The sequence below is a fragment of the Garra rufa genome, chromosome 6, assembly GCF_049309525.1.
Source record: "Garra rufa chromosome 6, GarRuf1.0, whole genome shotgun sequence".
In the NCBI taxonomy this organism is placed as follows: Eukaryota; Metazoa; Chordata; class Actinopteri; order Cypriniformes; family Cyprinidae; genus Garra; species Garra rufa.
This window is the reverse complement of record NC_133366.1, coordinates 6586087-6600900: the sequence shown is the minus strand read 5'-3', so window position 1 is coordinate 6600900 and position 14814 is coordinate 6586087. Positions and strand designations below refer to the sequence as shown.

General features: G+C 42.3%; 1 protein-coding gene across 1 annotated transcript; it reads left to right on the top strand.

Annotated features, from left to right (window-relative positions):
• Positions 1-525: 525 nt before the first annotated feature.
• Positions 526-14340, top strand: LOC141337452 (B-cell receptor CD22-like). The gene is made up of 9 exons (XM_073843277.1): positions 526-633; positions 852-905; positions 1088-1438; positions 1537-1785; positions 3007-3258; positions 3353-3607; positions 3705-4303; positions 13783-13860; positions 13953-14340. Exons 2-7 carry the CDS (start codon positions 854-856, stop codon positions 4046-4048), a joined length of 1503 nt encoding a protein of 500 aa, XP_073699378.1. The 5' UTR covers positions 526-633; positions 852-853; the 3' UTR covers positions 4049-4303; positions 13783-13860; positions 13953-14340.
• Positions 14341-14814: the final 474 nt, after the last annotated feature.

Below are 14814 nucleotides of genomic sequence, written 5' to 3'. Positions count from 1 at the left end.
AGTCTGATCTGAAAAAACAGCTCCCTCTTGGTGAACTCTATAAGGAACACTCTGTCCATCCTCAAGGTTAGATGACTGATTGATGGATTTATAATTTACTGCTGTTAATTTATTTTTGTTATGTTATTTTATTTGATTTATTTGTTTAATTAACTCATTCATTTATTACTTATTTAGTTTTCATTTACTGTTTTTCATGACTGTTTTTTCTTCCTTTTTTAGTAGAATATATTTTGTTCAATATTTTTTAGGAGGCAAATCAATTACATATTATTAATGAACATGCATCTAAACATACATTTTAATCTAATCTAAACTGATTAATGCCATCTGACCATGGTGAAAGGAAGTTTTCTGTATTTTTATTTTTATTTTTGCAAGCCACTGTCATGTATTTAGACTGTTTTAAAATCCATCTTCTTGAGGAGTTTATTTTTATTTTATGTATTTAAAAACTAGTTTAATTAGTTTGAATATTTTGTAAGTGGTTTCGTTTGGGTTGTTCCTGTCTTGTTACAGGGCAGATCGCTCAAATAGAGGAAGAAAAAACAAAACAAAAAAAACGGTAAATCAGCAGAAGAACATTTTCAGCTTGCATTTGCAGTTCACTTTATTGGCCAAAACTACGACACGGTAAGATATATTCTCATGTATTAATAAATACACTTAACATGAGAGACATTTTCTTTCATAACCCCTGGACATGTAGTTTTTGTGTGTACTTGAGTTTCAACTGTGTAAAACTACTAACAGCACAGATTTTAATGGAGTTTTATTACTTTTACAGTGTTTTCAGCACAGTGTTGTTATTACCGGTGTTGTACTGTTGTATATTAACTTCTTTTCTGTAGTGATGTCGTTGATCATGGCTTCTCCTCTTCCTCTGTTTCTGCTCATGATTCAAGGTAAGTCTCACCTGTTAATGCAATGGGAGTCAATCTCTCTATCAACAGAAAATAACGTACAATATGAATCTGTGTTGATGATTATTGAAATGGTTTTGCAATAACAGCAAATGATGAACGTGCAGGGTCAGTAATTATGAAAGAATCCTTATGTGAAACGTTGTCCTTTTAATGTGTTTCAGGGGTTTCTAGTGCTGATTGGGGTGTGAGTTACAGTCATTCACACATCTGTGCACTAAAGGGGTCAACAGTGACAATAAGCTGCACTTTTACATACCCTACTGGACATCAGATCAAGAAAGTGTACTGGACTAAAACAACTATTAAAGGGAAAGATGAAGATTTTCCAGATCTGTCTGAGGATCCTGAATACAGTCAGAGGCTTCAGTATCTGGGAGATAAACAGCAGAACTGCAACATCAGACTGAGTCATGTGACACAGAAGGATGAACATGAGTACTATTTCAGATTCACAACTGATATACAGGATAAGAAATGGACTGGTCAACCAGGAGTGACTCTTGCTGTCACAGGTGACTTTCATGAGGTTTCACTCTTCTTCTGTGCATTATGTTGAATAATAATGAGTGTATGACAGCAGCACTAGATATAATGTGTGTGTTGTGTTCAGATCTTCAGGTGGAGTGTCCTGAGAGAGTGACAGAGGGAGATTCAGTCCGTCTGACATGTAAAAGCAGCTGCACTCTGACTGACAGAGCAACATTCATCTGGTACAGAAACTCACAGCCATTAACTGAGAGAAGAGACACAAACAATCAACTCCTGCTGCAGTCAGTCAGAAGAGAGGATGCAGGCAGATATAACTGTGCTCTACATGGACACACTTACATCTCTCCTTCTGTTTATCTAGATGTCATGTGTGAGTATATTATTTAAAGTAAAGTCAATTGAGACCAAGCAGAGGAAATAAACAGTTAATGATGCTCGTTAAAAATATTTCAATATTTTCAGAAGAACAGATCTAAACAATGGAAGGTTCCTGATAAGAACTGTTCATGTTAGCATTAGGAGGTTTCTCATGATGAGCACTGCTGCATTTATGACAACTTGAATGACACGGGGCAGCCGTGGCCTAATGGTTAGAGAGTCGGACTTATAACCCAAATGTTGCAGGTTTGAGTCTCAGGTCCGGCAGGGATTGTAGGTGGGGGGAGTGAATGTACAGCACTCCCTTCACCCTCAATACCACGACTGAGGTGAGTCCCTTGAGCAAGGCACCGTTCCCCCAACTGCTCCTCGGGCGCCGCAGCAATGGCTGCCCACTGCTCCGGGTGTGTGTTCACGGTGTGTGTGTGTGTGCACTTGGATGGGTTAAATGCAGAGCACAAATTCCTAGTATGGGTCACCATATTTGGCCTCACTTCACCTCCTTTTTTAATACTGCTTACTATTAATTAATAATGCATCATGCAGTCTAATATTTTATTCTATATTTAGGCTCATAATCTGTTAACTCTATGTGCTATTAAACCATTTTAAAAACCTTTTTGTTGGCTGTTGTCATGACAGAGTCTGGCAGTGGGTTTGAACTGCCTGTCACAGTGTGAATGGCAGATAGTTTGGTGAAGTTTGTTAATATAATCAGCTTTGATTAACCATCTAATTTCAGTTGTTCTGTTACCGGAATTAGCCTTTGACAGATTTTTTTCCCCCGACTTTGTTTTGCTTTTGTTTCATGTCATGTTTAGGTCTCTGCATGTCTGGTGCATCTTTTAGTATAGTGATTTTTTTGTACACATGTTGGCTAGCATTTTGTGAAACACTGCCAAAAAAGTCAAAAAAGTTGGTCAACTGTAAACTGCATGACAGCTGTAGTGATGCCTGTCTTGAGCATTTAAAATTATTCTAGTGCTGAGTTTATGCTGGACTTTGTAGATTAAACACACTTGCAACAGACAAAGTTAAAGTGATGTTCATTTGCTTGAGTGAAAAGCAATAACAGACCCAGGCCATGTGTGCAAAATTCATTAGATTATTTGGTTACATTGTTCTAGCATTGACTTCATACAGTAGTGATGCATGAACAGTACTACTTTCACATATTTGTCATTTAGAGTTTTGATTTTAAATACTTCTGCAGATCCTCCAGGGAATCCAGTGATCTCCATCAGTCCATCTGGTGAAATAGTGGAGGGAGATTCAGTGACTCTGAACTGCAGCAGTGATTCAAACCCACCTGCAGAAATCAGCTGGTTTAAAGGAGGAACATCTGTAGGATCTGGAAGAATCTACAGCATCTCAAAGATCAGCTCCGATCACAATGGAGAATACAAGTGCAAGTCCATCAATGAAAATGGAGAGAAATACGCTGCTGTGACTTTAAACGTCATGTGTGAGTTAATGATGGTTGCATATTTTATATTTATTTCTCTGTCATCTCAAATTTATTTCAGTTGCTATTTTTTTTTTCTTTTTTTCTGTTTTAGACCCTCCACATAGTGTCGTAGTGTCCATCAGTCCATCCGGTGAAATAGTGGAGGGAGATTCAGTGACTCTGATCTGCAGCAGTGATTCAAACCCACCTGCAGAAATCAGCTGGTTTAAAGGAGGAACGTTTGTAGGATCTGGAAGAATCTACAGTATCTCAAACATCAGCTCTGATCACAGTGGAAAATACAAGTGCAAGTCCATCAACGAACATGGAGGGAAATACTCTGATGCTGTGACTTTTAGCATCATGTGTGAGTTAATGATAGTTAAATAACTGTGATAATTAATCCTCTGTGATGTCAAATGTATTGTGGTTGTTAATGATATCAATGTTTTTTTCTGTTTTAGACCCACCCAGGAATGTCTCAGTGTCCTTCTCTGCTGAAATAGTGGAGGGTGATTCAATGACTCTTGTCTGCAGCAGTGATTCAAACCCACCTGCAGAAATCAGCTGGTTTAAGGAGAATCAAAGCTCAGCTGTTGGATCTGGACAGAGTTTCAGTGCACTACAGAGTGGACGCTTCTTCTGTGAGGCTCAGAATACATATGGATCAATGAAATCAGCTGCGCAATCAGTGACCGGTGCAGATTTTATTAACACACTTGTGTATCTTCACAGCTTTCATCAGTCTAGAGAGTTAATTATGATGAGCTTCCTCTTTCAGTTCATCATGATGGTGATAGCAGTGTGATTGTGATCACAGCGGCATGTGGAGGAGTATTCATCATCATCAGCATCATCATCATTATACTATTTATAATGTAAATAAACTAATATATATATATATATATATATATATATATATATATATATATTGTTTACTTTCAAACTAATGCAGAAGAATATTTGATTATTAGCTGTTTATGAAACACTGAAAGTAATAGCTTGTATTTACATTTTTGACAGAAAAAGAATGAAGAAAATATCTGCTATACACGAGTATGAGGTGAGATGATCAAAGATTTACATAGATATTAAATTTTTACACTTCATTACCAGTTTTAACTTGTCAATGCTGGCAAACGGCCATGGTATATGCGGGATCCACTTTGCGTCAGTTGTTTCTCGATCTCCACGTTGTGCAGTGTATATTGTCACGGGTGGGAAGAAACACAGGACAGAAACTCACAATTCAGCCCCGGAGGGTGGATTTATTAATGAGAGGTTGCAATAGTGTGAAAACAGTTGGCGGTGTACTGAGTGAAGCTCGTGACGGTCGGTGCTCTCAATCCTTGTGCTCTGTGTAAATCCAGTGATAAGTGCAGGGGAATCGGTTGTCAGCTGCTGTCTGGAAGAACAGAGAGGAGAGAAACTGTTAGCGTCTGAACTCTGTGGAGATCAATCTCAAAGTGATTCACCGGCGCGCCGCTTTTAAGGACGCCGGCTGATGAGCGGCAGCTGAATCCGATTCCACTGTGATGAGCGTGTGGGCGTTGCGCTCGTTGGTTTCCAGGGCGACGCTGATGATTGTTCGGGACGCTCGTCACACTCCCCCCCCCTAAGCGTCGGCCTGGTCCTGTGGAAGACATGAGTTAGCAGGGGAGAAATAGGGGGTGGGTGGGGAGTGACCCCTGACAGACCTGCGAAAGCTGCCCAGATCCGAGAGAGTCCATCCGCGTTGGAGTTGGCGGCCCCGGCCCGATGTTTGATGTCAAAGCGAAAGTCCTGGAGCGCGAGAAACCATCTGGTCACCCTGGCGTTGGTGTCCTTAGCCTTGGCCATCCATTGGAGTGGGGCGTGGTCAGTTACCAGGGTGAACCTCCGGCCTAGGAGGTAATAGCGCAGCTCCAGGACTGCCCACTTGATGGCCAGGGCCTCTTTTTCTACCGTGGCATAATTTCTCTCGGCTGGGACCAGCTTTCGACTGATGTAAAGGACTGGATGCTCCTCGCCCTCCTGGACCTGTGAGAGGACTGCCCCGAGGCCTGTGTCCGAAGCATCCGTCTGTAGCAGGAAGGGACAGCTAAAGTCGGGAGCCCGCAGGATCGGTTCGGAGGTGAGGATCCTCTTAATTTCCTGGAAGGCATCGTCTGCTGCTGGAGACCATTGCACTCTCTCTGGCTGTCCCTTCCTGGTCAGATCTGTCAGGGGGGCGGCTAGAGAGGAGAAGTTAGGGATGAAACAGCGGTAATATCCCGCCAACCCCAAGAAAGCCCGTACCTGAGTTTTCGTCTTCGGTTTTGGTGCGGACCTTACGGCTTCTACCTTCTTTTCTTGTGGCTTGATCAATCCTCTTCCGACTTGGTAACCCAGGTACTTGGCTTCCTGTAATGCTAGGTGACACTTGCGGGGGTTGGCGGTCAGCCCAGCCTTTCGTAGTTCAGTCAGCACCCTCCGGAGACGGTCGAGATGGTCCTCCCATGCCTCTGAGTGGATGACTACATCATCCAAGTACGCGGCGGCGTACGCTTGATGCGGCCGGAGGATGACATCCATTAGTCGTTGGAAGGTTGCTGGGGCTCCATGAAGACCGAAGGGGAGGGTCCGGTATTGCCAATGGCCGCTGGGGGTGGAGAAGGCGGTCTTCGGTTTGGCGGTTTCCGAGAGAGGTACTTGCCAGTAACCTTTGGTTAGGTCCAATGTCGAGATATACCGGGCCCGTCCCAATCGGTCTAGGAGTTCATCCACCCGAGGCATGGGGTAGCCGTCAAACTCCGATACTTCATTGAGCCGCCGGAAGTCGTTACAGAACCGGAGGGTGCCGTCCGGTTTTGGGACCATGACGATTGGGCTGGACCATGGGCTGCGAGATGGTTCAATCACCCCTAACTTCAGCATCTGTTGGACCTCGTCCTCAATAGCCTGCCGACGAGCCTCTGGGACCCGGTACGGCCGCTGCCGAACGACGACTCCAGGTGGGGTGCGGATGTCGTGTTGTAGAACGTGGGTCCGCCCGGGGAGTGGCGAAAACACATCGGAGAACTGACCGATCAGGTGTTGCAGGTCTCCCTTCTGGGCGGCAGAGAGGTGGGGGTTCACATCCACAACCACGGGTTCGGAGGTGTTGAAGGCCACGAGCTGGTCCATAGTCCCGACCCATCTTTTGAGGAGGTTTACGTGGTAGATTTGGTCTGGCCGTCTTCGGCCAGGCTGTCTGAGACGATAATTAACGGGCCCGAGTCTCTCGATGACGGTGTAGGGCCCTTGCCAGGTGGCGAGGAATTTGCAGGCCGCTGTGGGGACTAGGACCATTACTCGGTCTCCCGGCTGAAACTCCCGTGGTTGGGCGGTCCGGCCGTAATGTCGCTGTTGAGCCTGTTGTGCTTTGGCCAGATGTTCCCGGACTAATGGCATCACCCGGTCGATCTTTTCCCTCATCTGCTGTACGTGTTCCACTACAGAGCGGTGACGGGCAGGCTGCTGCTGCTCCCAGGCCTCCTTCGCCACATCCAGGAGGCCACGGGGTTGTCTGCCGAAGAGGAGCTCGAATGGGGTGAAGCCAGTTGAGGCCTGAGGGACCTCTCGGACGCCAAAGAGGACGTATGGAAGCATCAGGTCCCAGTCCCTCCTGTCCTCTGCTGTGACTCGTCGAAGCATCTGTTTAAGGGTTTGGTTAAAGCGTTCGACGAGTCCATCGGTCTGTGGGTGGTAGACGGTGGTCCTCAACTGCTTCACCCGCAGCAGCCTGCAGAGATCTGCCATTAGCCGGGACATGAAGGGAGTACCTTGATCGGTCAGGATCTCGGAGGGTATGCCCACGCGGCTGAACAGCTGGAAGAGCTCCTGGGCGATATTCTTGGCGGTAGCCTTTCGAAGGGGAACAGCCTCAGGATACCGCGTGGCATAATCAACCACCACGAGGATGTGTTCATGGCCCCGGGCAGACTTCGGCAGCGGGCCCACCAGGTCCATCCCGATGCGCTCGAAGGGCACGTCGATGATGGGCAAAGGAATCAGCGGTGAGGGGGGAGGTTTCCTCGGGGAAGTCCGCTGACAAGTGGGGCAGGCTTGACAAAACCGTTTGACTTCACCGTCCAGACCGGGCCAGTGGAAACGGTCTCGAATCCTCCGCACCGTGTTTTCCTGCCCCAGGTGGCCAGCCATGGGGTGCGAATGAGCTAGTTCCAGGACTGCCGCCGTCTTTGTCCGGGGAACGACGAGTAAGCGTTTTTCCTCCCCCCTTCGCTGTGCGACACAATACAGCAGGCCATTTTGGACCACGAAGTGCGGGAGAGGGTGTGGGGCTGGTAGGACGTCTCGGCCATCCACGGTTCGTACTTGACTCCAACAATGTTTGAGCCGGTCGTCCTCTCGCTGCTCCCTGGCGAATGAGCCCCCTTCAGTAGCCTGTTGGAAGACATCATAGAAAACATTAGGGTGTTGTGAAGGGGACTCACCATCTCTCCCGCTATCCGAGGCCAGAAGGACTGGGCGACGGCGTGGTCCACGAGGTGTCCTGGGTCTTCGGCGGCTCCCTCTCGGGCTGGCAGGCTGGGTGGTGGCTGCAAACAGGCGGTCAAAACCTGGCCAATCCCTTCCCAGCAGTACCGGTACGGGGAGATCCTTGACGAGGCCAACCTCTACTGGCCAGGTACCTGAGGAGGCAGAAATAGTGACTCGTCGCAGTGGGACTTGCCTCGTTTCTCCGTGGACACAGGTAATGGGTAGGACCGCTTTGGATTCACCCTTTGGAGGTAGAAGATGGGACTGGACCAGGCTGACCGCGCTGCCGGAGTCCAGAAGGGCACGGAACACTTTTCCGCCGATTTTCACTTCCACCTCCGGAGCTCCTGATGGTAAGTCGGCATGTACAATGCAGCCTGCCAGCCAGTTTTTGGTAGGGGTCGTTGGAGCTTCCGTTGGCATGGGTTCATCCCGCGGAGAGGGGGCCGCCGGCCTGCTGAATGGTCGCGGTGTGCCCTCCAGCGCGCGTCGCTCCTGGACCACCCTCCGGGGAAAAGGCGGCGCTCTCTCCCCGGCCTCCCGCTGTTGGGTAGCATCCGCCAACTCCACCGCATCGATGAGCTCTTGCAGTGTGGATGGACTCCTCATACTCACAGCTTGGCGATGGGGGCGGGGTAGAGCCCGCAACAGGCGCTCGATGACCACGCGCTCCGCTACTCGATCTGCTGATGGGTTACCTTCTAATAGCCAATGACGGGCCAGGCGGGCGAGTTCAACGACCTGGGCACGGGCGGGAAGTCGAGGTTTATATTCCCAGTCGTGGAACAGCTGCGCAGCACAAACCGGGGAAAGTCCCAAACGACCGAGAATTTCATTCTTCACTTCCGTATACTGCTCCGCTGCCGTAGGAGAGAGAGAGAAATATGCACGCTGTGCCTCGCCGGTGAGAAGGGGTGCCAGCGCCCGTGCCCAGTCTTCCTGTGGCCACTCTTCCGCCGTGGCAGTGTTTTCAAACATCTGCAGAAATGCCTCGACGTCGTCATGAGGCGTCAGCTTTGGCAACAGCCGGACCGCCTGGGTGCGGGCGTCTAATAGCGGAGCGCGTTGGGCGGCGGTGGCTGCTTGAAGGGCTGCTAATCCTTGCTCTGTTTCGCCCTGCCGGGTGGCCAGATGTTCAACAATTTGTTGTTGGCGGATGCTGACCTCGGTGAGGCGTTGTAGAAGCTGGTCCATCTCGGGGGAGGAGCGCACGCCTACCGCCGTGGACCGGGACATGGTGAAAAACAGAAAAGAACAAATAGGTGAGAAAAAAAATGTTTTCTGCCTGTGAAATCTTCACCAATCTGCCCGCATTCTCCACCAGACTGTCACGGGTGGGAAGAAACACAGGACAGAAACTCACAATTCAGCCCCGGAGGGTGGATTTATTAATGAGAGGTTGCAATAGTGTGAAAACAGTTGGCGGTGTACTGAGTGAAGCTCGTGACGGTCGGTGCTCTCAATCCTTGTGCTCTGTGTAAATCCAGTGATAAGTGCAGGGGAATCGGTTGTCAGCTGCTGTCTGGAAGAACAGAGAGGAGAGAAACTGTTAGCGTCTGAACTCTGTGGAGATCAATCTCAAAGTGATTCACCGGCGCGCCGCTTTTAAGGACGCCGGCTGATGAGCGGCAGCTGAATCCGATTCCACTGTGATGAGCGTGTGGGCGTTGCGCTCGTTGGTTTCCAGGGCGACGCTGATGATTGTTCGGGACGCTCGTCACAATATATATACATCGATCAGGCATAACATTATGACCACTGACAGGCAATAAACTCTCTGGAGAGTTCATTTAATACAGGGCTTTTTGCTGTGTAGACTTTACATACTTTATTTTAGTACCAGCTGTTAAATTTAGGCATTTCTTTATTCAAATAAATAGGAAAAAATTTACTCAAACAAATTGAGTGCAAAGTGTTACCTCAGTACCTTCAGGTTCTATAGGTTGTTCTTTACAGTGTGGCAGTCATTGTGTTGTATATTATTTGACTTACCTAACCTAAACTAACTGTTTCTCTGGTTTAATTTGATACTTTGTATTCAACTTAAAACCCACATGCTAAAACAGTTTGCTATTTTATGGCTGTTTGGTGTGGGGATAGTTAACAGTTAATTAAAAATGTTGCAACCAGCTCCTTATGATAATTCCAATGGTCCAATTATCCAATCACATTCTCTATTGAGGCAAAGTCATGTGAAGTTTTTGTTGCACATCAAGGGATTTATGGAAAATGTGTTTCCAGCATAGTTTATGCGCATATTCTTATTGAATAAAAAAAAATCAAAATGTCCGCCTCAAATGAGCACATGCGTCTTTTTGTCAATGTTTGCACATCATGACATTTTCATCCAACACTTTTTTATGTGATTTTCCTAAATTCACATAAAAATAGGTAGATGCCCATACCGAAATGTAATATATGTGCTTATATGAAATAACCATGTATTAAATACATGTCTTGTATATGCCATATCCATATATGATTCCTATTAGAAAATGGAACAATTTCATATATTGACATATAAGTCTACCCCATACAAAAATATATGTTTATGTATGTATAATACATGTATTGCCATATATGGAATATATATACTTATTAATATATGTGTGATATATGCATTTTTTTATTATGTTATATACAAATTAGACATATATGAAACCATATATTTCATGCATATTTAATATTTTAATATGTGATCTTTGATCTTTAAATACAGGACACAGGTGAGACACTACACTCTACAAAGTTGCAGTGCATTGCACAATTCACACCTTGAGCCTTAAATGTTAAATGTTACACAAAGAAACATCTTTATTTAAACAGAATTTATTTAAATAGGAAAAAAAAATGTTACTGACATGCACAATCAAACAGAAAAAAAGAAACAATTACATATATAACTGATCAAAACACTGAACAGGCATAAGAAACAAAACATCAATTGTAATGGTTCAGCTAAAGGTCTACAGGTTTGTATTCCCACAGCTTGGTTAGTTTTTGGTTTATTGCCATCCCCAGAAGGCCCCAGGAGAAGAAATGTCTGGATTCCAGCATCTGTATAAAAAAAAAAAGATAAAAGTTAGATTTTGATAAGATAATTACAATAAATTTTCTGAACCATATACTTAAGACTTGCAATCCAACACTGTACCAAAGTGATAAACTACTATAAGATGACAAATATACTGAATATTAAACAGTTGGTAAAGTTAAAGATTCTTTTAAAACTGCAGAATACTAATTATGTATATATGTTTGTAAGTTGTAGTTGTAAAATATTCCCAGATACCACAAGGACATGGCAGAACAACAAAGCACAGCCTGCATGCCCATTCAAATAATATGTCTCTATATACATGAAGAACTAAAATATAGTAGCCCAAATGTTCAATGACAGAGTTCACAGCTAAGGTTACAATTTAATTTGCTATTTAGTATCAATTAAATAAAGTGTTGACATTCATAATACCTAATATGTGCATTGTTTTGGCCTGGAGAAAACAGGGTGGAACTATTACATGGATTTTTGAATGACAATTTTGATTAAATCCCCTAAAATAAGGTCCGCCGTTCACACAAACTCATAATCCTTTAACATTTTATTCTATGACATAAAAAAACACCAGTTAAACCCCACTTTTGATTCGTATTTTAATTTTTAAACTCTTATGTTTCTTAAAAAAGATGGTTGCTAACATGCTTAATGGGACTACAGGGCCTGTCGGAGGCATTAAACGTCATCACGCCAAACAGTTTATCAATTTACTGTGTTTTGCATTGTAGTGTAATTTATAGTGCAATTAATTGTAGAATAATCAATTAATAGTTTCCTGCACCACATTTACTGCCTTTGTCACAGTGAAAGTGAAACTTTAATAATCTATAGTGCTTAAAGCCACGTTTAAGATAAATGTTTACGGCCATATGAAGCTGTTAGAAAGCAGATAGATTGAGGATTTTCTTGAAGCAAGGATAAAATAATATTTTGTGTACCCACCCTAACAACATGATAGCTAAAATGTGGTACTTCATTCACTAAAATAAGTTTAATCTTACCATATCCAAAACCTCTACAGTTATTTATAGATTAAGTGCACTAGAATTTTATTAAATAGTACACGGAGACACATGTTTTGTTGATTTGATTTGTCTACATATTTAACCTTTTCTGTGTAGACGCTCCATCATTCACATCACTGCCATCCACATCTGCAGGTTCGGCCTCCATTTCTGTTTTCTGAGAATTTCAGGACATTACCTATTCATGGGACACAAACGAGAATAGCACAATTATCAGCAAAGATATGAACAAAATTTACTACGATAGATTAACCATATTTTTAAAACCCCATAATCACATCCTTTGGTGTACTGTTACCTTTATGCAATGTACACAACATGCATGTTCTTATGCACCCTCTCTAGGCATGTCACTGACATGTCAATGCACTTATGCAATATAACCAAGTACTGTAATTTACTATATGAATTCAAGGTGCTTTTATTTAAATAATTCCATTTTGTGCAGTTTTATAGTTCTAGTCTAGACTACATCTCAGAGATAAACATAATTTTCATCCGTTATTTTTGTCAGACAGCTTTAAATAATTTCCAAATGTGGTATTGCTTATCCAGTGAAAACAATGAGCTCACAGTATCTCCATACAGATCGTTCATTAACCTACCGAGTAACGTTAGCTAAAATTAACTTTAATGCAAGCAAATTGCAAAACACATCAATGCAACTGTAATCATAACATCATATATAAAACAATGCAAGGGAATATTTTAAAAAACTTATCTGCTCTATATAGAGACAGAGGCTCTTGCAGACCAAAACAATCATATAACACTTAGTTTCTATGAAATATTAGCGTAAGTTAGGTATAAAGCGTTGAGTAAATTAGCATACATTACCTGCACCGCTGCCACATTCAAAGGCGTTTCATTCTTTCCAATCCGTGAAGTCGGTCTGTCTTCGTGCCCGTCTATAAAATCATTGTCGTTTATTATGTGAATGTATTGGCCCATTTGTTATCCTTCCACTTACTAAGAAAAACATCTTACCGCAGATGACTTGTATCATTGCCCAGCCATTGCTCAGACTCTGCCGTTAGCGCGGGTGAGTTTGAATTGTGGCGCATGCGCAGTAGCGGTATTGTGACATGCACTCAATCGCTCATGTATTTTAATGAAATGCGTTTTAGTTCATTGATGATGACAGCACATATGGACAAACAGTTACATGAAGTGTGTTCCCCCTCAATAACTCCATAATACATTCGTTTTACTACAAGTAACTAGTACATTGGCATTTTTTGAACAGGTTATATATTCATCTGTATTTTTTCCCCAGAAAACTGAATTGAAACAATAAAGTTAAGCAAAAAATATTTTGTTATGTGATTTACAATAAGCAGTATCTTTTAGGCATAAATGGTTAATAAACTCACATAAATTCAATATATACATTGGTAATTTTGATATATATTGTTAACATATATGGTCTTATCATATAATACAATATACAATTTTAATATATATTGTAAACATATATGGTCATAACATGCAATACCATATAAAAGTTGACCATATATATACTTTCAATATATGTTTATATACAAATTGTACTATGGGAAATTCATATATGTTATAAACATATATCTACATATATCCAGAAGATGTATATATGTGATAATAATATATTGCCCTATATTTAACATATATGAGAGTAGCACTTCTGATATAGGGACATATATGTCATATATTACATTTCGGTATGGGTGGCTACACAGCTAGTGGCTGAATAGAGTACACACACACACACACACACACACACACACACACACACACACACACACACACTCACAAACAGCAATTCTTTCTGTGCTCAATTTAAAGTTCTAAATGAACACAGTATATTGTTTTTGTCACTTTAAATCGTTCACTTTATATAAAAAAAAGATTCTTATTTGTTATTCACTTAAGTTTTTGCATAAATGGACAGTTTTTTTATATATTCTTCCTCTTTCTCTGTAGAATGATGATCCCAGTGCAAACACATATACGGCTCTAGATCTCAAGTCCAGATCTTCTGATGTGTACAACACACTCACAGTAAGTGAAATACGACAAACTACATGTGCAAAAGAATTTGCACTTTCAAAAGTGAACTAATAAATCAAATAATCAATGTGTTTTTCATGTAGTCTGTCCATCCTAGACCTGCTGTCCATCAGTCGGGATCTTCTGACTATGAGAACCAGTCAGTAATTTGGAGATAGTCAGGTCTTCGCAGTATCATCAGTAAAGATATAAACTATTCTCATATTAAAGTCTTATTTCTTACAATATGGGTTATAAGAGTTATGTGTGAAAAAACTTATTGTACAATTGTTAATTTATAATTAATTAGTTTTTTTTTTTAATGTTTGCAGACCTGTGTAAATGTGTTCCATTGTCTTGATGTATGAGTCTCCATTTTAGAAGTATGTTTTTTACAGGTCCTGTAGAAAGTAATGCATACAGTAGTTCATGTATGAAATTAATAAACATTTGTTAATATTTGTTTTAAGATTGTATTTGTTCTACCCATTTATTAAAAGGTCAAATAATAAAATAGTGTGAAGATTCAACATTCTCTCTCAAATCAACAAACAAGTCTTCTTTTTGAATGCATGCTCACTTTTTACTTTCACTTTCAAGATTAGCGATCACACATACTCTGTGTGTACTATGGAATGGCAGTATTTAACACATGTTTTACAAGATTTTGTAGAAATTAATCTCCTGTTCACAGAAATATAATTTTCTATTTGGTGAATGGCATATAGCACAATTGTCACGTTAGAAACAAGGGAGGTCTGGGTCCAAAAGCAGGTTAGTAATGATTTTAATAATAAAACAATAAACAAACAAATCATACAAAGCCAACATGGCAAACTAAGAACTAAAACACAAAATAAACAAGATCTAGAACATAAACTTAAGCCAGGGAATTCAGGAACCGAAAAACGAACATGACACGAGACAATGCAGACATCCAGCAGGAGTGAGAAATGAGAGTTCTTA